Source organism: Mustela nivalis, assembly GCF_964662115.1.
Source record: "Mustela nivalis genome assembly, chromosome: 1".
Taxonomy (NCBI): domain Eukaryota; kingdom Metazoa; phylum Chordata; class Mammalia; order Carnivora; family Mustelidae; genus Mustela; species Mustela nivalis.
Genome location: NC_139020.1, coordinates 192,618,745 through 192,644,887, shown reverse-complemented (window position 1 = coordinate 192,644,887; position 26,143 = coordinate 192,618,745). Strand labels below are relative to the sequence as shown.

Here is a 26,143-nt window from a genome sequence, read left to right as displayed (position 1 = left end):
TCAAGTTCTCTAAACTTCCATTTCTTCATCTAGAAGATGAAGACAACAGCATTACCTCCGAAAATTCTTGAAAAATCTTACTGAAATGAGTGAAAGATAAAATGCTTAGCAAGTGCTGGGTACAGAATAAGTGCCTACCCCCACTTTTTTTTTTTAACCATTAGAAATTAGATTTGTCCAAAGGGGATGATCAGAGGACATCCGGACCCCCTTCTGGCTTCCTTCGCCTCCTCTGCTTTTTACACCTTCCTCTCTCCCTTTCTGTCCTTCTCTGTTCCCCTTCCTTTCTTCCTTTTCTGCATCTCTGTAGTCTCTCTGTGTCTCTAGACTCCCCTCTTTGCCTCCCTGAGCACATCCTTTCCCTCCTATCAAGCCACACTGAGCAGCAGATGGGTGGTCACTCGGGACCAGCCTCCAAAGACACAAGCAACAGACCCCAGCTCTCTAGACATGGCACAAGGCAGCCATGGACCACAGGCCGGGCAGCTCTGGACTCAACAGCACCTGCCAGAAAGGGGGGGCCCTCGGTCCCAGTGCTTCCCATCTCCCCCATGGGTTGGGAGTAGGAACTCAATGAGCAGAAGTCAAAACCTCCGACCAACTCCGAGTTAAGCAGCAGGTTTCTTTCCTGCTGTTCTTTGATTTTAGCATTGCCGACACACCAGAAAGAACATCATCTGTCCCTCAGTGGGCAGTAATCGGCCGTCCGTCATCTTCCGAACTTGTTTGGTCCTGACCCGCTTCTGTTGAGCATCTCCTGGGTCTTTGAGTGATAGAAGGTTCCTTAGAAATTGCAGCTCGAGGTCGAAGAAGAGAACACGCATGTGTGAAGCTACTGGCAGCAGGCTGGTTAGAACAGATTAGCCGATAATTTATTGTCTTTGTTTTTGATGCTAATCCCACCTCTTAAGTTGCTACTACCTGGGGGGCTTTGGAGGTGGCCTTTTAGGTTCTATCGTGTAATTTCAGTATCCACCTCATTGCTCTTATGCCCAGGTTTTAGCTGAGGACAACTAAGGTCAGAGATTCAAGAATGGTGGTAGGGCTAAAACTTGAGAATGGGCATGGTTTTCTTTCACTCATTAAATAGTTTTTGAGCTCCTGGGGCACCTGGGTGGCTCAGTGGGTTAAGCCTCTGCCTTTGGCTCAGGTCATGATCTCAGGGTCCTGGGATCAAGCCCCGCATCGGACTCCCTGCTTGGCTGGGAGCCTGCTTCCCCTCTCTCTCTGCCTGCCTGCCTCCTTGTGATCTCTCTCTCTCTTTCTGTCAAATAAATAATAAATAAAATCTTTTAAAAAAATAGTTTTTGAGCTTCTGTGATTTGACCAGAGGCAAAACTTTTTTATTTCTTTGCTTAACCTCATTGGCTAACTTATAAATCCAGATCTTTTCAGTTGAGACCAGTGGGTTTCAACCAGAGTGATTTTGTCGCCCCTCTTCCTGGGAGCATTCGACAACGTCTGGAGACATACTTGGTTGTTAGCGATGGGAAGGTGCTATTGGCACCTCGCGGAGAGAGGTCTTGGGAAACCGTTAATCGTGCTGTGATGCGTTAGAAAGCCCCTTGCATCCGAGAATTGGCCGGCCCCACGTGTCAACCTCGGCAAAACTCTTGAGTTAGAAAAACACACCTTTAAAAACAATCCCAAGTGCAAGAACCTGCAAGGGTCAGTTAGGCGATGCACATGGCTGGAGAACTGGACGTGCCTGGCCTGGCTCAAAGGGGCAGAGGCTGCTCGGCTGGGGCCAGTTGTTGCTACAGGGGGCTGTTGTAGGTAGGTGGCCAGCTCTTCTCATTTCTCAAGCCAGAAATCTAAATTTGGATGTGCAAATACTCATCTTGTTGGCAACTAATTTGAGCCATTTTTAAAAAATGTTTTGCCAGTCAAACAAAGCACATCTGAAAACGTAGTGTAGACAGTGGGCCACAAGTTTGCAGCCTCCCCAAACACCAAGCGAGGGTGCCTTCCTAGCACCACGCTGACCACTGTTGGGACTGTTCAACAGAACTGGCTCACACTTCTTGGGTTTAGTCTTCAGACTTATTCTATCTTTCTTAGCAAGCATTTAGTGAGCACCTACTATGTACTAGAACCTTCTCTGAATACTCCAAACATGTTGACTCATTTTATCTTTGCAAAACTCTAAGATGTGGGTATATAATTCTGCCTCTCATTTTAAAGATAAGGGTTCAGGGACACAGAGAGGTTATACAACTTCCCTGAGGTAACACAGCAAATGTTCGTACCAGGATCTGAAATCCAAACAATCTATGTTCTTTTCTTTTTTTTTTTTTTAAGATTTTATTTATTTATTTGACAGACAGGGATCACAAGTAGGCAGAGAGGAGGAAGCAGGCCCCCTGCCGAGCAGAGAGCCCGATGTGGGGCTCGATCCCAGGACCCTGAGATCAGGACCTGAGCCGAAGGCAGAGGATTAACCCACTGAGCCACCCAGGCGCCCCCAAACAATCTATGTTCTTAATGGCTAAGCCAAACTGCCCTGTGGAAGAGGCTGCATCTCCATTTCTACTCAGGAAAACTTGCAAGGAACTTGTCTGACTCATGAGTCAATTCAGGTAAGTGAGTGAACAGTCCCCCATCATACTGAACTCTTCAAGTGCTCAGGACCTCAGTCCCTCCAACTAAAGCTGTGGTTCTCAACTGGGGGGTGATTTTTCTCCCTGGGGCACTTTCTGCAATGTCTGGAGACATTTTTGGTTGCCACGAGTTATTGGGGGGGGGAGGGGTTCCTGCCGGCATCTGGTGATTAGAGGCCAGGGATGCTAGCTAAACCCCCATCACACCGGAGAGACTCCTGCAATAAAGAATAAGCCCAGCCCCCAAAGCCAACAGTGCTAAGGTTTTAAACACCTGGCTCACAGCCGTGACGCATGCAAAAAGCAACCAGCAGAATGTCTCAGGTGATCCAGTCTGTTTATTTTGAACATTATTTTCGCTCTCTCCTCAAATCCTAGTCTTCCTTCTCTTGCCCTGGAATTTTGCCATAATCCCATGTCGCTGTGCTCACCTCCGACGATAAGTAATAATGTCCTAACATGACACTTACAGGTTAGCAGCAGCAGAATGAATTAAGAACAGGCAAAACAAAAATGAGCATTAAAATACAAAGGGAACCCTCAAATTTCAACCAAAATATCACACACATGCGTGAAAAGAAAGTTCTTTTCCTGGACACCCTAAGCCATCATCATGCTCTGTGCCCACATGCAACTCTGATGGCCACGGACACCGTCTCTGCTAAACACACACGTGACTGCGCCAATTTCATAAAATGATTTTAATAGAAAAGTACAAGGTATGAACAAAAATAAATAATCTTTATCTCATGTCTAGCCCAGCAAATTGTACACTGTATATAAAACTGTTCTAAGTGGTAATTTTCCTCGTTTCTTTTCTGCTTTTGAAATACTGAGACAACATTTGAATGAAATCTTCTATATTCAAATTGATACATTATTTGCTTTAAAAAAATCATACCAACTTTTAATCATTCTACATCCATTTTTTAAAGTTGGCTAACAAGATAATGTCGCACTAAAATAAAATATCATCCAATCATCGGGTTTAAGTGGAAAGTTTGTGCAAACAGGTAAATTAGAAGATGCATTTCCTAAGTTTTAATTCCTACACTGCCAAATGTTTCCTATATTAAAAACTCATTTCATCGTCTTCCTTTCAAAACATGACCTCTGGTTTTCCCCACTCCACAGAGAGAGGGGAGGCTAAAAAATACTTTTTTAAAAAAATAAATATTTTAAAAGTATACTTTACAGTGATAATGCGGTATCTTCAACCTGTGCCTTGGTGCGTATCTGCATTACATATAGGCTTCAAGTTATAGTACCTTTTCTTCCTCCATCTATATTATGCGCCACTCAGTCTTTGGGGACAGTTTTTGCTAATGACCTCTTGGAGCCAGCCACTACCAGCTTCTCATTTGGAGCCCTTATCCTTCTACAGTGTCCTATTTGATCATTCCAGGGGCTTGAATAACGTTTTTGCAAAAACAAATTGAAAACTGGTATTGGCAAAATCATATGAGAAAAGGGTTTCAGGGAGGCTACTAAACCAGTCTCAGGAGGTCAGCAGCTCGAAGAACCGAACAGATAAACCGGACTGAAACTTAAAACAGTTTTCCTTTTCCTTGAGCCCATAATTACTATTTTGAACAGGACTCTGTTTGCCGCTGCCTATATATAAATTTTTTGTTAATTTCCCTGTATTGGGAAGATCTTGAATGCACTCCAGGATGAGAAGGGAAAATATGCTGACGTTCCTAAGTGAAGTATATGTTTTTGCAATAAAGAACACTGGTCAATATACAACTGAGGAAAAACTGAAACAGATGTGAGTCCTAGAACCACAAGCGTTTGAATTTGCCCAGAAATGCTATTTTAAACACTCTATATGTTGGTCTACTGTTTTTTTGTGGAATAATGCATTCTTGGCATCCTTAAAAGGTTTCAATATGTTACAAGGTTATCCGGAAAGAAAAAAGCAAAGGGCTAACATATCCATCTGTGCGGCGCTGGCCAGATTGCGGGGTACGTTTTCAGAAAGCACAAGAACTCCTATTAATTGCACTTAACACAACGAACCTTTAGTTTCCCATGAGTTTCATCCTCTGCAGACCAAGGCTTGCTTTTCCTAGAACTACTTTCAACGGTGCTCCGTCCCTAGTAACTTCAAACAGAGAGGTGCAACAGAGGCAGTGGTAAACACAAACTTTTGGGTGAAAATACTGGTTATGGATAAAAGCATGTGCCTTCTCCATTCTTCTCCGAGATGTTACAACAGCAACACGCTCTAAAACAATTAAGTTACATGCATAATGCTCAAAGAATGTGAGCGATCCTATAACCAGCTTTAAGCCATCTGCTTGATTTCTTTTTTTTTTTTTTTTTCTTGAGGAACATATATAGGAAAGAGAATTCCCCTTTTGTTCCATTACATATAGAAATCTTTTGAAGCTTCCAAAGTTTGGTTTTGGTAAAACTCTGTACTCTTCTATTATTCTGATGTGTAGTCATTCTAAACTATCCCTCATGGTTTCTCAAAAAAAAACCTTCCACATGAAGTATCTGAAAGACAATTGAAACCACTTACCAATATACAAGTAACGTTTTATTTTTATATTCTATCTTCCATTTGGCATAAGCCTTTCGATGTTTGTTTTTTAAACCAGTGAAATATACAAATCACGCAAGACAGAAATATGTACATTAAAAGTACAGAATAAAGGCCATAGAAGATATACATAATATCTGAATGACAAGTAGAATATCTTACATTAAATAGTTTCTTTTAAAAACTAGGATTGTTAAACTCAACTCTCTTCATAAACATGAATCACTAAAAAGGAACAAAATCTGGTTTAGCAAATAAAAAAATTACTTCATGGTTTTTGTATAATAAAAACCAAAAAAGTGACATTTTAAACTAATTAGTGCTTTTTAATTTCAAGATCTTTTGCTTGCAATTCACTGCAACTGAGGGGACGAGAATATCTTCGTGCAATAAATTAAAGAGCCACAGGTGGCGGAGGTCATTGTGAAGGTCACTGAGCCTTGGAGGGTTGCAGGAGATGGGTGTCTTTCCAAACTTCTAAAATAGCATAAATCTGAAATAAGAACACATTTGATGGCACTTTTTGGAAAGAGGTGTCCTTCGCTTTAAAAAAAAAATTTTTTTTTTCTAATTAGCTATGTATGCCATGAGCTTAATTTTCCTTATGGACTCAAACAGGTGCTAATAGGCACCAGTTTCCACTCTGCAAATGGAACCATGGCAACACAAACATGGACAATGCTTCTGAGTTTCGAATCTCTCTTCGTTTCCACATCCATGGCAAACGAATAATGCCCTTTCAGGAAAGTGTACAGAGATGGAGGTTGGAGAGAAGGGGGTGGCGCAAGGCCGATAAAAGGAATTTTCAAACCAACATGCATTTCGCAGTAAGACCTTCCAGATTCCTCAGAAACAAGGCTGTTTTGTGATGCTCCCTCCAGGTGTGATCGCTCGCATCGGGGCCGCAGCCCAAGTTCAACCTGGAAAACTTTTGGAAAAATCCCCATTGGATTGCAATGAAGAGTAACAATGCTCTAGATGGAGAAATTGCCTCAGAATAAACTGTAAGTCACTGGCTGCACTGAGATATAATTATATTTATATTTATATATAGATGTGTGTGTGTGTGCATATATATATGTTATGTACAAAAGACTTTTGAGATATCAGGCACCATTAAACCACACCCCCCCTTATAAATGCAACTGTTCAAGTACACTAGGAACAGCCTTAGGGTATACCTGCAGTATAATAGGAAAAGCTGGAGTGGATAGTCAACACACAGGATCACAAGAGTGAAACACTTGCAACACCTCTGGGAACTCCATTAGCCGTGTAATGTCATTAAAACCTATAAAAAGACTGCTCCTCAAAATAAAAGTTTGAGGGGGAAAAAAATTCCCTAAATAGCAAACCGTTTCCCAAGTGGAGCTTGTAATGTTTCATTTCCTGTCCCACAATCAAAGGGACCTACTGGAGCTGCCTTTTGGCCAGCATCACATTGCACCAAGGCCAGGAGGAATCAGAGAGGACCTGGGGTTGAGCGGGAGGGCCGACTTCACTGTTTCCCCCTCGTGCAGGATTTCCGCTCCGGGGCAGGGCTGATCTGCACCCAGTTCAGTTACCCTGTTATTTGGGCTGAGGATCTGTGAATGGAATTCGTTTATTATTTCCATCATTATCATTTATTAACCAAGCATCTCTAAGAAAATTACAGTATAGTTTTTTTTAATATTCAGGCCAACCTCCCCACCTCTCTCCAAACGAAAAGGCTAGTACCCAGAATCATTCAGGGATCCTTTTCCAATCTGATAACCTAATTCCTGTAACAGCGTCAGATCAGGATCTTGATATGGGTGTTTTTAAGGCTTTTAACTTCCGGAGCTTTCCTGCCTGTTCCCCAAGTTTCAGTAGCTACTGGTACAGAACCCTGTGCAGATCGAACATTTGAGAAAAAGGAGGCAAATGATATATCTTGGAGGGATGCGAGATTTTTTGCTGTTACTTTTTAAATTACCAGTTTGAAAATGTTTCTAACTGGCAGCCCCTAGGGAAGGGGTGGGTCTCATTTCGTGTTTGTTTCTCTCAAGACCCCTCCACGTGCCCCAGAGCACTGACAATCCATTTTGGTCACAGAAGCTGAATCATGCATAGAGCTGTACCACCCCCTTCCAGCTGGTTGCTACCTGTCCTATATTTGACCCCACAGTGGAGAAAAAGAAAACATCTTTCCTTTCCCTTCTAGATGTGCATACAACTAAGGGTACTTGTAATCCCCCCTCATCCTACACCATCAAAAGAAGTCTTGTCTTACCTTTCCAAAGATGCACAAAATAAATATCTGTCTTGGTTCCCACCCCCCCCATTACTGTCAAATAATAATTATAATATTAATAATAAACCACAGAGTTCTTAGATGGGAACAGAAAAAAAATGCTTCCGGTTGCAATGCTGGGGGGAGGAGGAGAATAAAACAATATTAAAAGAGAAACCAGAATCACTGTACGTTCTATAAATAAGTGGGTCTGGGAGCGGGGCTGGGTGAGGCGCGGGCAGCGGGCACCCGCTATTTGCACACGAACTGGTCCACGATCTCCGTGCACTTCTTGCACTTGACGTAGCAGCACCAGTGGAACTTGCAGTGGCAGCGCTCCGTCTGCACGGTCTTGAACTGGTCGTAGCCGCGGCCGCAGCACATGAGCTCGCAGCCGTCCATGCCCTCTGACGTCTTGTTGCACAGGCGGCCCTGCGTGCCCAGCGAGCCCGTGCTCTCGTTGCGCACGCAGTAGTCAGGGCTGGGGTCGATGTAGACCAGGTCCTGCGTGGTGGGCGAGTTGAAGCGGCTGTTGACCTGCACCAGCTTGCCCCGGCTGTTGAGCCGCATGGCCGCCGCGCTGTCGTACTTCTCCTTCAGGGCGTCGCCCACCTTCCGGAAGTCGGCCAGCTGCAGCCAGCACGTCTTGAGGCTGCAGGAGCCGGACACCCCGTGGCACTTGCAGGCCACATCGGCCAGGTTGTACACCGTCTGTGGGGAGAAAGGACAGTCAGCGCACCCACTCGCGTTGGAGCCTGGAGCGAGGGAGGGCATGTTCCCAAAGCTCCCCCCATCATTTACCCCCGGGGAGCAGTAGCCACCAGCTCCCCCAGGGCCCGGCCTAGTTCCTCCTCCTCCTGCGCTACCAGAAGGCAGGTGTTGCCTTCTTCTTCTTCTTCTTCTTTTTTTTTTTTTTTTTAAAGATTTTTTCTTTCTTCATGTAACAGAGAGATCACAAGGAGGCAGAGAAGCAGACTCCCCGCTGGGCAGAGAGCCCGATGTGGGGCTCGATCCCAGGACCCTGAGATCATGACCGCAGCGGAAGGCAGAGGATTAACCCACTGAGCCACCCAGGCACCCAGGTATTGCCTTCTTTAAAAAATCTACAAAATAAATGGGCTCTTAACCTCTCATTAGTATACCTCACCGGAAGCAACAACCAACTTTTAAATGGTAACAGGAAAACACTCCAGTTGCTTCTTTTTTCCCCTAGGATAATGTCCTGAATACTGATCCCAGAGATTATCCACAATTCCTGCCTTCCTCACCTGGGTGAATCCCCTCTGCCAGCCTATGAGGGCAGGGCTAGTATAGTATCTGACCCATCTCAGAGAGGAAAAGTGAGGGCTATAGAGTTACCCAGGAAGGGAGGGCTGCCAGGATTTGAACCCAGGTGGTTGGGCTCCAAGCTCATGCTCAGTGACATGCCCATGGGCACCAAGCTGCTAAGCAGGAGGGCGGGGTGCGGGGAGCAGCCCCGGTGGGATCAGCGTTCAAATCTTAGTCACTATTATTATTAGTGTCCCAGACACTGTCGTCAGAGACTTTATACTACTTATCTCATTAAAGCCTCCCAAATAACATTATAATGGATTAGATGATGGCCCATGGCACAGAGAGGGTAAGTGTCCTGCACAGGCCACACAGCTGGAATGTGGGGAAACCAGGTCTGGATCTCAGGCATTCTCACTCCTGGGTCCTGCACAGTTCCTCACCCTTCCCCACACTGTGTAAGAAAGAGCTTCCACACCGGACCTAGGCGGATGTGAGTTTTGTCCTCACTGGGCCCTGGCATTGAGGCAACTGGCTTTCCCTCTCAGAGCCTCCTCTTTCTATCTGGGAAGGGGAACTGTAATGGTACAAACCTCGCAATATTGTTGTAAAGATAAAATGAGGGGATGCGAGGAAAGTGTTACATGGCATATGGGAGGCAATCGGTGAATCTGCTCTTTTTCCAGGGTGATGAGCCCAAGGCATCTGGGTGCTGGTCCTGGGCTCTCACTGGGTCACCTTGGCCTCCCAGTAGCAGCGTCCGCCGTCCTGGCCTCACAGAACCGTGCCCAGCAGTCTGGGAGGCGGTGGCTGCCTATTTATAGTCCCCACTGCCCACAGCTCCTGTGCCAGTCACCCTTCACAGTTGGAGTGGTGCTGGCAAGCTGCAGGAGGTCTGTCAAGAACCTAGAGGCTGGAGGGAGCTAGAAGGTGCCTTACACCCAGAACAGCTCCCTTTGTCCTCTAAGGATTCATAAAGGGCTTTTTTTTTTTAAAGGGGGGGCGAGGGCGGGTGGGGGGGAGCCAAATGTACTCCCTTGGCATAAAGAGATTCAGGCACTCAGCTAATGTGTGGAAAGGTTTTGCAAATGTATTTAACCTTTGCTCCCCTTTGAGGAAAAGAAAAAGCTAATGCCCCCAGGCGATTCTAATATGATTTCCTGGCACAGGGTCCAAATCTCCTCCCTTCCCCCACTGTCCTGGAGAAAAACTGTCTTCTCTGCAACCTCATCTGCCAGGATCCAAGCATAGCTCACTGCTCTACTTATAAAACCTACCAAAAGAACTCACTCTCTATTTAAAAATATAGATGGTAAATGACATTCTAATATTAAAGGTGCTTTTCCAACTCCCCAAAACCCCCTATTTCCACTTGGAAATCCCTTGACCTTCTCTTCTTGGTTGCTAAGCCTCTGATCATTTCTCTTCCTGAGAGAAGTCAAAGAAATCCCCTCCATGGATGAAAGTACCCAATATGGGCGCGATGGGCCCGGAAGAGTCAACCACATCTCTCTCTTGGAGGTGTGTCTGGTCTGAGGCCCTGGGCACTGCGGTTTGCTCTGAGTACTGGGATGTGCCCCCCTGTGAGGACAGGGACAAGCTTTATGGGCTCCCACGGGGAGTGGGGTTGACATGTCCATGATGTGGCCTTGGTCAGCTCCAGAGGGGAGAGACAGCAATGGGAGGCTTGAGAAAGAAGCTCTGAAACCGTAAAGTGACCCCTCACAGCACCACAGGCAAAAATCTACAGTTTAGTCCTTTCCCAGCACCTCCACGTTTTTAACATCAATGTGAGAAGCTAGGTTAGTTGGAATTATCTAGATAATCTTTGACTTCTCTGTTCCCCATTTCGTAACATTTACCAATTAAGTTATGATTTATCAAGCACTCACTAAAGGCAGATGCTAAACTCAGCCCTTGGACTGAACCCTGTGAAGCTATTGTTTTACGGGTTGGATAAAGAGAAGCACTGGTAACTTCGTATGACCCCACCCCTGTATGATCCCACTTAGTCCTCACATAATCCCAAGCAATATTTCATGCCATGACCTTCCAAAAGATGTGCAAATGAGGTCACTGAGACTCCTACACGGAAAGGAACAGAACTGGATCTTAACCTAGATTTCTTTAATTCTGCAATTGATAGCCCTTTACCCCTGAGCTGTGACGCATGCGTTTAATAAAAACGTGCCTGGGCTTGTATCTCAATCCATCAATTTTTCCCCCATGGCCATGAAGTGGTTCTCTAGGGCCTCAGTTTCCCAAGCTTTAAAAATGAGGGTGTGTGGTTAGAGGGTTCTAAGACTCCTCCCAGTCCTCTATATTTTACTCTGTGATTATCTTCCCTTTTCCTCACCCCAAAATACAGAAGAGTGAAATCTCTGACCAGAAAGTTCCTGGCACCTACCTTGGGTTCTGTGAAAAAATAATGACCCTGGTTTTCAATGCTGCCAAAGTTAAGAAAAGTTTCACCCCTTCATTTTAAAGCAGCCATAAAGTGCCATGTGTTTAACCGCAGGAAAAAAAGGGTCTTTTTAACTGTTGTGGAGAAGCGTCCCACCAGAGGAAGGAAAGAGTGGACCCAGAAGGCTGGTGAGGGCTTGCAAAGCTGGTCTCTCTGGGCCCTTCTGAGGGGCTCTCTCTTCTATCCAGAACCACCCTCGAGTGGCCTGATGGGCAGACCTATAAAAGTCCACACTCCTAAAAATGCCATCGTTTTCCTAGAAAAACCCTTTAAACAGAACAAAACAAAATAAAACCTTCAATCCGTCAGGCCTGCTATCTAATGCCATGGGGAGAGGCAAGGAGAAAGCAAGTGAGGGAAAAGCCAAGTCCTGGAAGCCGAGCTGAGGGCTTTCTCCACTGGGCACCTCCCGGGATAAAGAACTGCCTCTCCCAAATTTAAGCCCAACCACAAACATGTTCCAAGGAGGAGGGCGAGCTTTATTCACATTTTTATTTCTGAGCTGGGCTGGCCAATGGCACTGGGGACTAATTAAAAAGGCAGAGAAAGCTCTTTTTTTCCCGTCCAGCGACTGCAGAAGCACCTTTGCTGGAGGGGGCCAGGCGGGATGATTCACCTCGAGGAGGCCTTTGGGGGGGGGGGGGCGTGGGTGTAGGTGGGGAGGGAGGAAGGGAAGGAGGCAGACAGGGGAGCAGCGAAGGGCAGAGTCCTAAAGGGAAAGAAGGGGCCGGACGCCCGGGAGAGCGACCGAGGGGCAGGTACACCTGGAGGGCGGCGCAGGGCGGCACCGAGGGCCGGAGGGCGGGCGGCCGAGCCTGGGGACCCCAGCGGGACCCGCGGGGGCGGGGGCGGGGGATGATGGGGCGGAGCGGGCAGGCGGGGCGGGCGGAGGACTCACCCTGCGGCCGGCCTCGTTGTTGTGCAAGTTCATGAGGATGCGCGCGCTCTCGTACGAGCCCTTGGCGTGGATGCGCTCCCGCTCGCGCGCGTCCACGAACTCCTTGGCGAAGCGGTAGCCGTAGTCGATGTTGTCCCCGCAGCCGCCCCACAGCCAGTCCCGTGGCAGGTCCTTGGGGCGCGCGGCGCGGCTGCAGCCGCAGGTGGACAGCTCGCCCTCGCGGCACGCGCGGCTCATGGCGTTCACCACCCCCGCGGCGCTCACCGCGTACGTGAAGGCCGTCTCGCGGCTGCCTGCGGGCGGGACGCGGGGGTCACCCGGCGCCTGCCGGCGGCCGGGCTCCGAGGGCCCCCGGGGAGCCCCACCCACCCAGCGGCCCGGGGGCGCCCCAGCCCTAATACCCACACCCCCGTGGCCGGCCCCCACCCCCAGGGGAGGAGGCAGGACAACCGCCCAACACTCGGCGGCGGCAAGTGACAGGAGCAGCAGACCCCCCCACACACACACACACCTTTACTCTTGACACTGAAGCGGCCACAGCGCTCAGGCGGCGCTGGACTGGTGTTCCCTCCAGCCCCTGAAAATCTTGGAAAACTTACTTCCCAAAACGCACGTGAAAGAAGTCATTGAGGGAGAACAGAACGTGGGGAGACCTCCTTACGCTTATGTTAAGGTCTGGTGTCATTTTCATGTCGAATTACCTCAGGCGGGAGCACAGAATTTGCTAGGCTTAGGGCCTCTGAAAGTCTCCGGCCCTGGAACCCTGGAACCCAGAGGCTGCAGCAGCCCTACTGGGGGTTGGGGGGGGGCGCCTCCCCCTTTTTTCCATCAGGAGGCACAGGGTGCCTGTCTCAGGCTCTTGACGTCCCCACAGGACATTTCTAAACCTGTTCCTAGAGAATTGGAGTGAAACTTGCCCCTTCTTCAATCCCAAGCTGATGGGTCTGATACTTCTTCCAGAAGATGGAGGTCTACTTCTAACAGCCTGCTGTCTTTTATGCGACTTCTGCAAACCACACCCCCACCCACAGCCTTAGCCTCAGAGCATTAGAATAAATAGCAAGAAAGAAGAAACCACAATCTGAGGGGAAAGGAAGAGTCTTCCTCTTCCTGAAACCCTGTACAACACTGATAGAGGAGTCCCATTCATCGGGAGGAAAGTGGAGGCAATCGCAGACTACCTCAACTCCCACTTGTACATGGAGACGTTTCTGTGCGTAACAAGAAGCCACTTAATAGAAATGTGGTACCAGAGAGAAAGGGTTAACACCTTGCCCGCTGAAGCTGGGGTGTACTGGGGGGTAGGGGGCTCACTTTCTTCAACTATAAAATAAGTATTGAACTAGATGCCTGGGCAGGAAAAAAGGCCACTTTTGGTGTTGAAATCCCTGTACCAGAGTAAGTTTTTCTGACACTTAAAGAGCTTCCTAACAATCTTTGGGGGGGGGGGGGGTAACAGCAGCATTACAGCTGACAACAGGACCCCACCCCAACCAGAAGGGTCCGTTTGAGGAGGACGGCTATACCATTCCAGGATCCTGCAGGCTGCCCTCTCTGGGACTCAGTCTCCACACTTCAATCCACAGACATGTGTGATTCCTCCTTCCAGGAATAGCGAAGGTTCCCAGCTACCACAGACCTTCCCTCCCACAATTTGAAAAAAAAATGAATAATTTGAGGAGCGTGTTGGTGTTTGGCAGGAGGATCCAGAAAGTTCCTAAGGGGTGTTCCGTGTATCTAACTCAAATGAGAGAGGCAGGGCACATCAGGGAGTGGAGAGAAATGAGGCGAGCAGACAGATTCTGGGGAGTTACTGGAGGATTAATACTGATAGTACAGAAAAATTTGTGGCCCCAGATGGGAGACCTGTAGAGTAAGGCAGCCACTAGAGGAAGAGAGATAAAGAGTCCTGCGGAGATAGAAGAACATGAGGCACTGTCTTCCGAGGAGACGGCGCATAAAAGGGCTTTTATACAAAACACAATAATGCTGCTTTTTTCATGGATCTACCTTGAGCATTTCCTTTTTTTTTTTTTTTTTTCTTTGCCCTGGCACCCAAACCTGGTCAGAATCTCTTTAGCTCACTGGTCCCTGCAGGGAAAAATGTCAGTTTGAAAAGTGCTCTTTGGCTAATAGCCTATGGACGCAGCCATCAGTTCAGTTCGGGTTCCCTCCCTGTGAAATTTACCTCTCTTCAGACCCTCACACCCCTTAAAAATGGAGCCTTTCTTATATATCTTTTCACAGTGTGGAGACAAAGAAGAGACGGAGACAAAAGCTGGAGGAAAGGATAGCGGTGATGAAAAATGAGAAAGTTTCCGAAATGAGGAGTGGGCCCTTCACTGGCCAATTGTATACGGTGCCTCCCAGGCAACTAGCACCCTAGAAAAATGAGTCAAAGAGGGATGGAAGTAGCAGCCTGAGTTTCTCAGACACTGGCCCCAGCACAGGGTCAGATTCTCACGGATTGCTCTCCATGTCTCTGGTTGTACTTAGTGCTCTGGAGTGAGTACACACACACACACACACACACACCCCTTGCAACATCAAAGGTGCCTTAAATTTTCCCTTAGCTCCTTCTCTTCAAACAGACTCATAAATAGAAAAGTGAAAGCCAAGTTAATTTCCCACTGTTAGGGTTGGGTCCGTGTTCCCCTTCCACAAAAATCTATTCTGGTTTTTCTTCCCTCCATCTCTTTTTTAAATAAATAGAAGAGAGGGCCCCATGTTCCTCCGGAAGCCCAGCAGCAGCTTCCTGCTGTAAGACCCCAGGAACCTGGGGGACTTTTGGCAAAGGAGGTTAGGGTGGGCTCTCAGATGCCCAGGACATGGGTAAACTTGATGCTAGTATCTTAGCAGGGTGCCCCAGGAGGAAGTTCGATTCCCACCCACTCGCCACCAACCCAGATGGGAGTACCGCACAGCTGAGGACCAGACAGGGTATTTGCAAGGGACAATTAACTATAAGCCTTTGTACCAAAGGTTCTGCTTGTTCCCTGAGGAGGCAGGCTCTTTGAATCTTGGACCACATTTTAAATAAATCTCCAGCAGAACTCAAATCCACTTAGCAAATGATAGCTTATTCTGAACATTTTGGCCCAACACAGGCTACATAGGAAGACGAGAAGAGGATCTTAAATCAAAGCCCTGTTCCAGTGACGACACAGAAAAACCGTTCCAATGGCTGTTTTGCTTCCTGGTTACCCATCAAAAATGTATGGCTTGTGCAAACTCAAACACACGCGGAAAAGTGCTCCCAGAGTTTGAGAGGGAGGCAGTTTAGGGGGAATACATAAGGCCAAGGTGAGAAGGGAAAGCTGACAACTTACCATTCTGATACGTTGTGAGCTTGCTCACAAAAAGGCAATGCAGAAGGGCATCTCCACCACCCCACTACTTTACTAGATAGGGCAGTCCATGTTCAGGGCAGACTCCTGTGTTCCTGCCGCTTAACTCCTGGATTCGGATCCCAGTATACACATTAGCACATTTTAATCATTAACAGGAAGGACAAAGCCCTATGAAACTGCAGGCTGAGAGTCGCAGACCATTTTGCCATTCAATCAGAGGAATGGCTTCCAGTCCTGTATTATTTTAGTATATGAAGTCGCTTGGCTTCTTGGCTCAAACATCCACTGACAACTCTTTTTTGTTCTCAATGAATGCACTTTTCAGGGTTTTTATAAAAGCATTTTATCCATCCGTGACGGATATTAAGCCAACTTTTTTATCTTCAGTCCGTCTAAACAGTTAATTGCTTTGATAAATGGCTTCTTATTTTAGGAATCACCGCGGTCATATTAATTATAAGGGCTTGTTTGCATAATACTAAAGGGACCTAAAATATTCACACTAGAAAACACACACAGGATCCCATCTGTCAGATAGTATCCTATGCTATTAAACCAAACCAGAAGCAGACAGAGTCTCCAAATTCTTTGCCTTTGGCCCCATTTTAACGCCACCTCCTCCCTGCATGCACTACCAAGTTCAAGGATACGTTTAACCTAAAGAATCTGTGAGCAATACATTTAAGACTTTTTTTTTAAGTCTCTAGGTTGGGATCCGAAGCATGTGCTTGTGTGTCAATAGCCAAAATCACAATGTAAATGGGATCACTCCTAATTAAAATTCTTTCTGGGCCTAAAAATAAAGCTTTTAACATATATATCTCTATAGCCTCAGGAAACATCTATATTAGGAAAATTAAAACCTTATTCACTCCCAACGTAGCCAGCATTCGAAAGATGACAGTATTTAGTTTGATGCGTGGGCCATTTCAATTGTGGCTTAAGAGACTTCTAACCGTTAAAAGAGTTTTGAAGTTTAAAAGGATATAAATGACTCATCTTTCCTCACCTCCTTTTGAGAAACCGAAATAAGCGTTCTGCTTCTCTTCCAAACAGAAGGCATTTTAGAAAAAAGTGCAGTGTTCAGAAAAATGAAGGTGTCTCTGATGCTTCCCTTCTGATTTGACTAAAGAAGCCCCCAAACTTATTATTATCAAGATGTGGGAACAGGAATTAAGGCCAGGGGCAGTAGTGAGGAAGATTCCGGAAGACTCCCCCCACCCTGCGCTCATCCAGCTGGAAGACTCCGTCCTTAGCAAGCTCCTAAGTGCTCGCAGAAGCCCGTCTTCCGGAGAGGGCTTGATCTGCATTTAACCAGCTGTTGCACAGTGTCCTACCTATCTGCATGACCCGGCCGAACACAGAGGTGTTGTCCACGGTGCTGCAGTTCCAACGCCGATGCCGGAACTGATACTGGCACTCCTTGATGCCCGTCTTCGCGCCTTCTCCAATGTACTGCATGTGGTCTTGGTACAAGTGGCACAGTTTCTTCTGTCCTTGAGAAAGTCCTGCCAGCTGGCTGCAGAGAGGCTGTGCTCCTATGATATATACTTCTGACATCTGAACAGGGTTATTCATACCTAGCGACCTAGAAGGGGTGGGGGGAGATGTGCATTCAAGATTTACGTGAACTCTCGAGGTAGGCCCCCTGAAAGCATGTCAGCGAGACAGAGTTTTCAGCACACAGATGCTTTTTCTCTCCTGCTTGTCCTCATGACAAAGTAGGAGAAGGGCTTCATAAAACTTCTCTGTTTAAACTGCGCTCAGAAAACGGAGGTATTGTACAGTCCCCACCCCGCCATCTGGCTCCTCAGTTAGGTTTTCACTCCCTTCCTTGCCCGGGTTGCCATCTACCTGAACCCACATTTCCGAAATGGGGGAGATGGCGGTTGGGGGGACGGGCCTCTGACATTAGAGAAAGGGGACTCCCTTTGCCCCACAAATTGGACGGATCTGCCTTGAAAACGTATGCATGTGAAAGCAGACAGAATTAGACACGGGGAAGAGGAGAGAGGAGCTCCTTTTGACCGGTGCAAGAATTGGGACACAAGTAGAGAGACTGAAGAAAATTCACCAGTTTCTGGACATTTTAAAAGGGCCCCTTATGTGATTGTAAAAGACCCAAGACAGGGTATCCAGTGAACACAAGCCATGTTTGACAGTCAGAAGAAACGCTGTTCATTTACAGGGGAAAAATATCCAGAACGCCGTCAAAAATAATCCTTTGGATACACTGCAGTCTATCTACAAGGCCCCTAACCAGAGAGAAACACTCGTTTAAGGACATTTGACTACTTCAGGTTCACCTCCTTTTGATCAAATTTCTAGCCCCATACTTCCCCACTTGGAGTGCAGCTGTCTTCCTAGAACACTCTGCCTGCCTCAGACCCTGAAGGTTAATAACCTCGAGTGACAGAAAATAAAAGCTGGAACTCGCTTTTACTACCTAGAGGTGGCAAAAGTAAATTTTATAGATAGGCTTACAATTATTAGAGAAGTGAATTTCGGTGCCCTTTTATTACATGATGTACTACAAGCAGACATCTGAACAAGGGCCTCATAGAAAAAAAGGGTAGATTTATAGGGTCCCATTCCCTACAGAGCTAAAGATTAAGCTTGACGATATTAACAAGTTAAAAGAAAATTCTGATTTCCAGATATATACACAAAATATATTATAGACATATGTATCACATAAAGGCACTCAGACTCACGATTCAGCTTTAAATACTGCAGCATCGTACCCACGAATCTTAGAAAAAAGAAAATCAAACAAAGAATATGTACTTAGAAGGAACTTACCACCAAGAATTGGCTTCTATTACAACCTGGGCGAAGGAGAAAAATATGGCCAAAGCCATTAGGAAGAACTTGGAAGACATTGCACTTCCAGCCGTCCCCAAAGCAACTCCTGGGTTTAATATTCCAATCGACTTCTGGAGAGGGAAGAAAGGAGCAGATGTTTATTGCCTCTCAGATAATTTTCAAGCATACAAGTTTAAACAACGGAAGCATCCGGGGTCTCTTAAGTTTACTGTTGATTGACTGCGCTTCTCCTCCGTGAGTTTTTTGATGGCAAGATATAGGCAGTTTCTTTTTCCAAATTAATCCACCCACGCAACCTCACCAGGAAATCTGATTTCGCTGGGATCCTGCGCGCGGGGCACGCCAGCGATTACAAACATGTCTCAATGCTGTTGAGTCAAAGCCCCGCTGCCAAGCGCTGCCTCTTTCCTGCTCGTTCGCTTCCCGCACCCCCTCGCTCCCCTCTAGTCCGCGCTGTGCTGGGTCCCTCCTCGGGAATTCACTCGGGAACCCGCAGCCACCCTCGTCCGCTCTCCGACCTGGGCCGAGCAACAAGTGGAGCCGGAATTAATTCCATGGGCGAGAGGAGCGCGAAGGCTAGTGGAGCACGCCGCCGGCGGCTGCGGAGGAGGCGGGGTGGCCGGCGCGGGGGTGGGGGTGGGGTGGGGGCAGGACGCGGGAGGGAAGGGCAGGGGGTGGGGGGCGAGGCCCCGGGGAGCGGCGTGCGCGAGAGTGCCCAGCTGGGAAATGCAGTTCGGAATTAACAGCGTATGTTTCCTAATCAGTTTACAGGCCGCTTTGGGGGAAGCCACTTCCAGAGGGGGAAGGGCAGCCTGGGTTTCCTTAGGACACTATTCAACCAGATTGGAGTGGGGAGGAGATGGGGGGGCCCTGGGGATAACGGGGAGAGAGACCTGCTCTCTCAACCCAGGAAACAGGAAAACAGTGCCCCCTCCCCTGCCTGCGGCCTCCTCTGGCCACTCTGCGCGCCCCCGAGAAGGGGAGAAGGGCTAGCACCCCTGAGGCAAATAGGGGATCTGTCCTGGGAGAGGATCCCTTCCCTGCCCTCCCACAAATTCTGATTTTTCATTTCCCTCTTTCTCCCGCCCCCCTTCGGTCCCCACTCCTGACAGCTGCCACGGAGAAAGAGGAAAGGAAACCACGGGGGGCTCCAGTTTTCTTTGGTCTTGGTCTGGACTTGTCGGCCACTTTGCCATCGCGGCCCTGTGAGCCTGGCCTTAGAACACCTCCGCCCCACCCTCCAGCCCAATTCAGACTCGGTTCGGTTAAGTCTCGAACGGTGAGAGTGCAGGGCAAGGCCACCGCGGGTGCCAGTGAGCCCTCGGCGGGGCCAGAGATGCGCCGGCTCCCGCGCCGCGGCTGAGCCCCTGGATTCCAGGGAGCAGAGAGGGCCCCGGCGGCGAAGCTTCCCGTTGTGAAGAATTTCGGGGGCAGGGGGCGGCCCTGGGAGCTTTCGCGGCCGTTCTCCCCCCCCCCCACTGGTGACTTGTCCACCTGTAGGCGGCGGGGGCGCGACACAGTGGCCCGTGTGGGAGGGAAGAGCGGGTTTCCAAAATCCCCTTTTACGTTTCTGTTAAGTGTAACCCGGCTGCGCTGCACCGCCCGCAGCCCGGAGGGAGCCCCTTCCTCGGGAAAGGAAAGGTGAGCCTTCTCCAGGGGGCCGAAGGGCCTGGAAAGTGCGCCGTCAAAGGGACCGAGGGGACCTAGGCAGCCTTGGAAAAGCAAGGGGGCCCAGGAGCGTGCCAAGGCTTTTCTGTGCCCGCCGTCCTTTTGACCAGACAGCTCGGGGCTTCTCCAAGAGGAAACGCTTATGTGGTCCCCCGAGCCCGCTAACCAGGGCTCTGAGCCTTTGGCCCACTCATTCTCCAAACGCCGCAAAGCTAGGGGCGCATCCCGGAGAACAGAAACCTGGGGTTTCCCCAGCCGAAGATAGAGAAGGCTCGGTCTCGCTCCCCACCCCCGCCCGAAGTGTCAAGTTTCCTCCAGGGGAGGGGGTGGGCTGCGAGGTCTGCCTTCGCGCGCGGCCCAGGCAAAATCGACTCCCACCCCCCTCCGCGGCCAAGGCCGCGCACGCATACACACTCACAACACACCCATGCACATTCACACACTCGAACGCGTTCAATAGACACACACGCACCGACGTGCTTCCGAGACGCGGGCGGAGATGGCTGCTGGCCGCGCGCACTTTCCGAGCTTCCCGACGGGCGGGGCACGCGGGGAGGGGCGCGGGCAGCAGAGAAATTGATAACAGATTCGGCGGATTACAGCGGATCTCTTTGTTAGAGGCGAAGCCACACAACCGAACCGATTTTGGGCCCGATGACCCTAGGGAGAGTCTGCCCATTCCTAACTGGGAGTGGGTCACTGGGTCTCCGAGACTCGGGTCTCCCCAGCTCCAGATTAGGGGTAGGCCAGAGGTGTCCCAAAGGGGAACCGCCAGGAGAGCCCTGAGAGTCGCGTCTCCACTTAACCCCGCGTGCTTGCCCGGAAACACCTTGGCCCTCTTCCCGCTCCAATCCCCGTGCAACCCAAAAAAAAGGCCCCACAAGTTTGAAGGACTGAAAGAACCCACAGCGAACTCACTAATAAATGCATCGACTCTGAAGGGTAAACACCCTTGCCTGTTTACCAAGAGATCTGATCCCAAAAGACAGTACGAAATGAGACCTCTCCGGAGACGGTCACACCGGGGGTAAAACAAAAGTTCTGGGCAGAGACTGAGTTTACTAAAGAACGGGGTAAATGTTTTCGAACACTTTCAGAGCCAGAAGAAGCCCGCTTATGTAAGGTCCTCAGAATCTGTTCCTAGCATGCGATGGGGTGGAGGGCCGCGGGCGCTTGAGAGTTTCTATCGCAGGGGAGGGGTGAAGTGGGGGTAGGGCATTCGTGCTCCCCAGTTTCCAAAGCCAGAGCAGCTCAACGCAGTGACGCTTATTCTGTCTCTCCTCCAAAGCCTCTGCATTGGATTGAAGGTGTTCCTAAACCACCTTTATCCACTGGGGTGCAGGCTGGGGGTGATGAGGGGTGGGAGACAGGAAACCATCACTCTGGTTAGATGAGGTTCCCAAGCCACAGAGCCAGCGGGTCTGAGCCGGCGCCCAGCACCCAAGTCCTCAGCTCTGCGGCCCCTAAAGAGAGATTCTGCAAAGGCAGGAAGAAGATTCTCGACCCTCACCCATGGGCGCTACCTCATTCGGTCTGGGCATCCCCTTCCACTCGGTTTTTTGAGTCTAGGTTCCCCCAGGTCTGGGAGGATGAAAATGAAGGGGGAGACCAGCTAGGAGTCAGAAGTGAGTTTGACCTGGGCTCGTGGTGGCTAAAAAGATAGGAAACTCCAACAATCCCTGCTCTTGGTAGGAAATAAACTTTGTTTTCCCAACTGTGATCTCTTCCTAAAGGAGAGAAACAGAAAATTGTGGGAGACAAAAGGCTGCAACCGCCAAGTTGGGACGCCCTGCCCCAGGAAGTACCCAGAGAGAAGAGGGAGCCCAGGGGGGCTGAGCCTGGTGAGGCCGACAGGAGGTCCGCTTTAAAGGGGGAGCAGAGGAGGACGTAGGGCTCCCCTAAGCCTCTAGCCTGGGCTCAGAGGGATCGAAGCAGTCCTTCACCGCCTTGTTGTGTCCACAGCGCTGCGTGTGTGTTGTGTGTACGTTTGGGGTGGGGGAAGCCCTAGAGAGAAGGTGGAGGGAGCTCTTTGCGCCCAGTGATCAGTGCAAGGACTGCCCCGGCTCTGGACTGAACAAGGAGGCTCCAAAGGAAGAGCGGTGGCCAAGTCCGGCTGTTCCCTGTCTCCCCACTTCCATCCCAGGACGAGTCTCTTCAGACTTCAATACTTTCTCTTCTCTCTCTCTCTCTCACACACACACACACACACACACACACACATCACTTACACCTTCTCACACAGGTTAACCTCCAAGCGCAGGCTCTCATCCAGAGGAAGAGCAGAATGAAGGAGAAAGAAAATTGAAGATCACTTGAACCCCCACCCTTCAGGGGCAGTTTCAACTCCGCTTTTTAATAGACGAAGAAATTGAGGCCGAGAAAGAGAAAGCAACACTTGTCTCCCACAGAGCAGGGGTGGGAGCGCCCAGGCCGTACCCTAGGCCTTCTTAGGGCGACGCTCCTGTTCCTACGCCCCGGGGGCGAGGTAAACCCTCCTCTCTCCGAAGTCCCGTTTGCTGGATCGGACCCCTGTCCCCATCTGTACTGCGGCGGCTACGCAGAGCAGCTTGTTCCCTGGGGGCCTCTGTGGGGCCCTCGAGAGGGAGAGGTGGACCTGGTGGTCGGGAAGGACGAGCGGAGCCCGAGGTGGGAGGCAGAGGCGAGCAGCTGACTGCCCACCCCAAGGAGCCGACTCCCAGGCGTCCTACCTCGAGGCAGCCAACAGGGGGCAGCCGGCACCGCACTGCGAGCGTGAAAAGGCAGCGGGAAGAGCTGAGCTCCGTGCGCGCGATGATAACCCCTTGTGCACCGGGGCGCTCCGGTGAGGAAAGGGAAAGGCCAGGGGCTCTCGGGCCAGTCCTCCTGGGGGAGGGTCCTCCTTTGTGGGGCCCGGCGGGACTACGGCTCTCTAGTAAGCCCAAGACTGGAGAACAACTGACCCTTTACTCCCCTCGCTCCCCACACACAGGACAGGAATCTACACACTCGGACACAGTTTACAAGGCGTCTCCACAGCTTGCGCGCTTTCAGCCTTGCCCCCACGAAACTCCCCTGGCAGAGGCTGTCTAGAAACGAAATCTCCATATCAGGCTGGGGCAGCAGCGAATCTTGGCGGGAGGGCAGGGGCTGAGGAGATGCGATCCCACGCCTGGCTCCAAGGGACTTCCAAACGGAGGGTTGTCCATTTAAAAACGGGAGAGGAGAAGGGGCCCCGACGCCAAACTGGAATTGGAGAGTAAAACAAGGCCCCGGGGGGCTCCAGATTTCGGGTTCTTTTTAAAACTTTTTTTGGGAGGGCGAGCGGGAATTTGTTTGCTTTAGGAAACATCTTAATTCTAATCCCAGCCTTATTTTCTAGAAAAGTAAAATGGGAGAGGATCAAGAAAAGTGAAAATTAAGGATCGAAGCTTGGAGGACAGAGAGAGGAGAAGTTGTTTGGAAAATAACAAGTTCTATTGCAGGAAGAAATGTTAACTTTTCGCAAAAGTGAACTCCCGGTGACCCTCGGAGTGTGTGACTCGGCTTTAACATACAACTGACAATTAAAACAAACAAGAGTTCACAAACTGCCCCCTGCCCGCTCTCCCAAAGCGGAGGCCCAAATGTTTCCAAAGGACACGGCAGATTCCGCGCAGGGGGCCAGGGCGCGCTCTCTCAGAGGACTGGATTAGAGCCACCACTGCCAACACTCCCCGCCCCCATCACCCCCGCAAAGTGCCGGAGCTCACCCAGTGGCGGCTAATAATGCTAATAACGCGACCCGGCTCCCGCGCCGGGGTGCGCACTGGCCCCCCACTGGGCACTCTTAAAGGCACACGGGCCTGCAGCGCTGGGATTCCCCGGCCCGGACGAGCCTGCAACCTGGCCTCCCGCAACAGAGGACGAGGGGAGAGGGGGCGGTGCACTGCTCTGGGGTGTAGGCTCCTAGTCCTGCCGCCCGGTCTCCCAACCAAGGAGTCCTCCTCCCCTTTCCGAGCCCCGGCCACACACCCTCTTGGTGCCCGCGCAGTGGGCGCTTCGTAAATATTTGTTGAATTGAATCATTATCCTGTTACTGAAATATACATAGTAAATTACACTGATGTTTCTTAGGGCAAGAACAAAGTCCTCGGTGAACCGCTCTCAGTTCTTCTGCCCTGGCTCTTCCTCACTTTTCCTCCAAAGTCCAAAAGGCTTGCGGAACTTTTGGTGGGACAAGAAGTCTCCCGGGAGACAGAGGTAGTGCGCGAGGGTGGGCGGGTGGGCGAAGGGGTAGGAGCGCCTGCCAGCTATGCAGGAGTTCTAGCTTCTGGAGGCAGCAGAAGAAACGGAAGGATAGGAAGAGGTATGTATGCGGGGGGTTGCGGGGGCGGGGGGGGGGGGAGTTAGTTAACTTCCAAAAGAAAAAAAGTGAAAAAAAAAAAAAAAGTGGCGAGCGTCGACAGCGCACAGAACACCTACCTTCATGGCGAGGGGGAGGGGACGCGGCCGCGGGGAGGAAGTCGCCACCAGAGCGAGGGCAGCCGAGGAATCCGAGTGGAGCGGCCGGGTTAAGCCTGGGGGGACGATCCCGCGCAGAGCTTCGGGCTCCTCCTGGGCGCGTCGGGCAGGCGCAGGAAATCGGTGGCGAAGCGGTCACTGGCGTCCGAGTCCGAGGGCCCGAGCCGGAGCAGCGCCGGGATGCGCCCGGGAGCCGAGGGGGCGCCGAAGCCCGCCGATCGGCAGCAGGGGCAAAGCCGAGCCGGCGCGCAACAAGGGAGCCGCGGGTCCGGCGAGGGCGTGCAGGCGACTGTTCCTCGGCGAGGCGCTCCCTCTCCAACGTCCATCAGCGGCGGCGGTAATTAGGGCTTTCCAACCCCAAATGTGGGCGTGATTGTGCAAAAGACTTTACAACAAATAATAAAAAAAAAAAAATTCTTCACAAGAGCGTGAAAAAAATGCCCCACTACTCAACTCTGGCCCGGGGCGGGGGCGGGGGCGATCCGGGCGCCCAGGTGCCCCCAGTTCATTCACACCACGGATTCTGCAAACTCCCGGCGGCTCACGCCTCCTGATCTCCAGCTCCTCCTCTCCAAGTCTGTGGCCGAAACGTCTGCTTCCAGGCGCTGATCCTGCGGCCGCGAGTGAGTGTGTGGACGTCTGTGTACACACACAGACACACACCCACCCCCCACCCACCCCCACACACACTGAAGCTTTGGGGCCACAGAACAATCAGGCGCGCATGGCTTTTTCTCCGGGAGATGCCGCTGAAAATGCACAAGTCGCCGTCCGGACTACAAGAGTCTGAGCCAACTTTTGTCCTTTCATTTTAGGGTTTGGCAAAAAGGGGGCGCAAAATGGGTAAAAGTCGTCCCTCGAACGCTCTGCGCGGCGGTTTCGGGGGCGATGAGCGATTGCCCCGGGGGAGACACTGGCTCCCCCTCCCCTCTTTCTCTCTTCGGGTTAATCCCCGTCTTTCCCCCGCCTTCCCTAGGCGAAGGGCGAAGAGGGGCGAGGGCACCGCGGGCGTGGGGCTGGGGAGGGGCGAGGGCCAGGGGCTCCGCGGCGGCCCTTCAGCTCTGGCGGTCCATGGCTGGCGCGGCTGCCCACCTCCTCGTTTGGCGCCGGGGCCCGAGGGGCGGGCTGGCGAGCAGGCGGGCGGCGGGCGGTCGGGGACGCGGCGCGGCGGCGGCGGCGGCGGCGGCGGCGGGAGTAGCTCGCTCGGCAGCAGCCGCACCGAACCGGACTCTGGGCGGCGGAGGCGGCGCCTTGGAGCTCGCAGCAACCTTCCACGCGATCCTGCGCCCCGCAGCCAGACTGACCCGCCGCAGGGACCGCGACCCCCCCCCACCCACCCCCGGCCCTCCTAGCCAACTGCCTCACTCTCTCTCCCTCTCTCCAGACTCCTCTTACCCCTGCTGTTCTTAGAGGGAAAAAAAAATTTTTTTTTTTAAGTTGAAGAACCAAAGGCGGCTGGAAAGAGAGAGGGAAGGGGGGAGAAAAGAAAGAAAAAACTCAACTTCGCCTATGCGCATGCGTGGTGAGGCCGGCCTATGACAAACTCCGCAGGATTTTAAAGCCGTACCACGGCTGGGGTGCAGGGGGGTGGAATACGCTCCCTGCTCGAGCCCCCTTCTCTGGGCTCCCCATCCCCCAGGCATCTGCTGAAAGAGAGAGGTCCACTCTGCAGCGGCTGCCTGCCCGCCGCCCGGCCGGCGGTATGCGATCTTCCAAAGCCGCCCACCCTCGGGAGGATGAACCCCAACTTCCCGGTCTGGACTCCTTGGCTCGCGGGTCCC

General features: G+C 50.7%; 1 protein-coding gene across 3 annotated transcripts; it reads right to left on the bottom strand.

Moving 5' to 3' along the window:
• Nucleotides 1-5,126: 5,126 nt before the first annotated feature.
• WNT5A (Wnt family member 5A) lies at nucleotides 5,127-25,844 on the bottom strand. Of its 3 annotated transcripts, none has more exons than XM_082728255.1 (5): nucleotides 24,324-25,844; nucleotides 18,192-18,325; nucleotides 16,727-16,977; nucleotides 12,040-12,332; nucleotides 5,127-8,116 (listed from the first exon to the last, which is right to left on the bottom strand). In XM_082728255.1, the coding sequence occupies exons 1-5, from the start codon at nucleotides 24,327-24,329 to the stop codon at nucleotides 7,658-7,660; spliced, it is 1,143 nt and encodes a 380-aa protein (XP_082584381.1). In that variant the 5' UTR covers nucleotides 24,330-25,844; the 3' UTR covers nucleotides 5,127-7,657. The 3 variants fall into 3 exon arrangements, with proteins under 3 accessions (XP_082584381.1, XP_082584380.1, XP_082584382.1); XM_082728254.1 differs by lacking the exon at nucleotides 24,324-25,844 and adding an exon at nucleotides 20,356-20,380; XM_082728256.1 differs by lacking the exon at nucleotides 24,324-25,844 and adding an exon at nucleotides 18,734-18,818.
• Nucleotides 25,845-26,143: the final 299 nt, after the last annotated feature.

Excerpts from the sequence above, each read along its gene's own strand:
- WNT5A (XM_082728255.1), bottom strand. Across the intron at positions 12,333-16,726 it reads CGGCCGGGTCATGCAGATAG|GCAGCCGCGAGACGGCCTTC; the intron begins GTAGGACACTGT and ends TCCCGCCCGCAG. Across the intron at positions 8,117-12,039 it reads ACAACGAGGCCGGCCGCAGG|ACGGTGTACAACCTGGCCGA; the intron begins GTGAGTCCTCCG and ends TTCTCCCCACAG.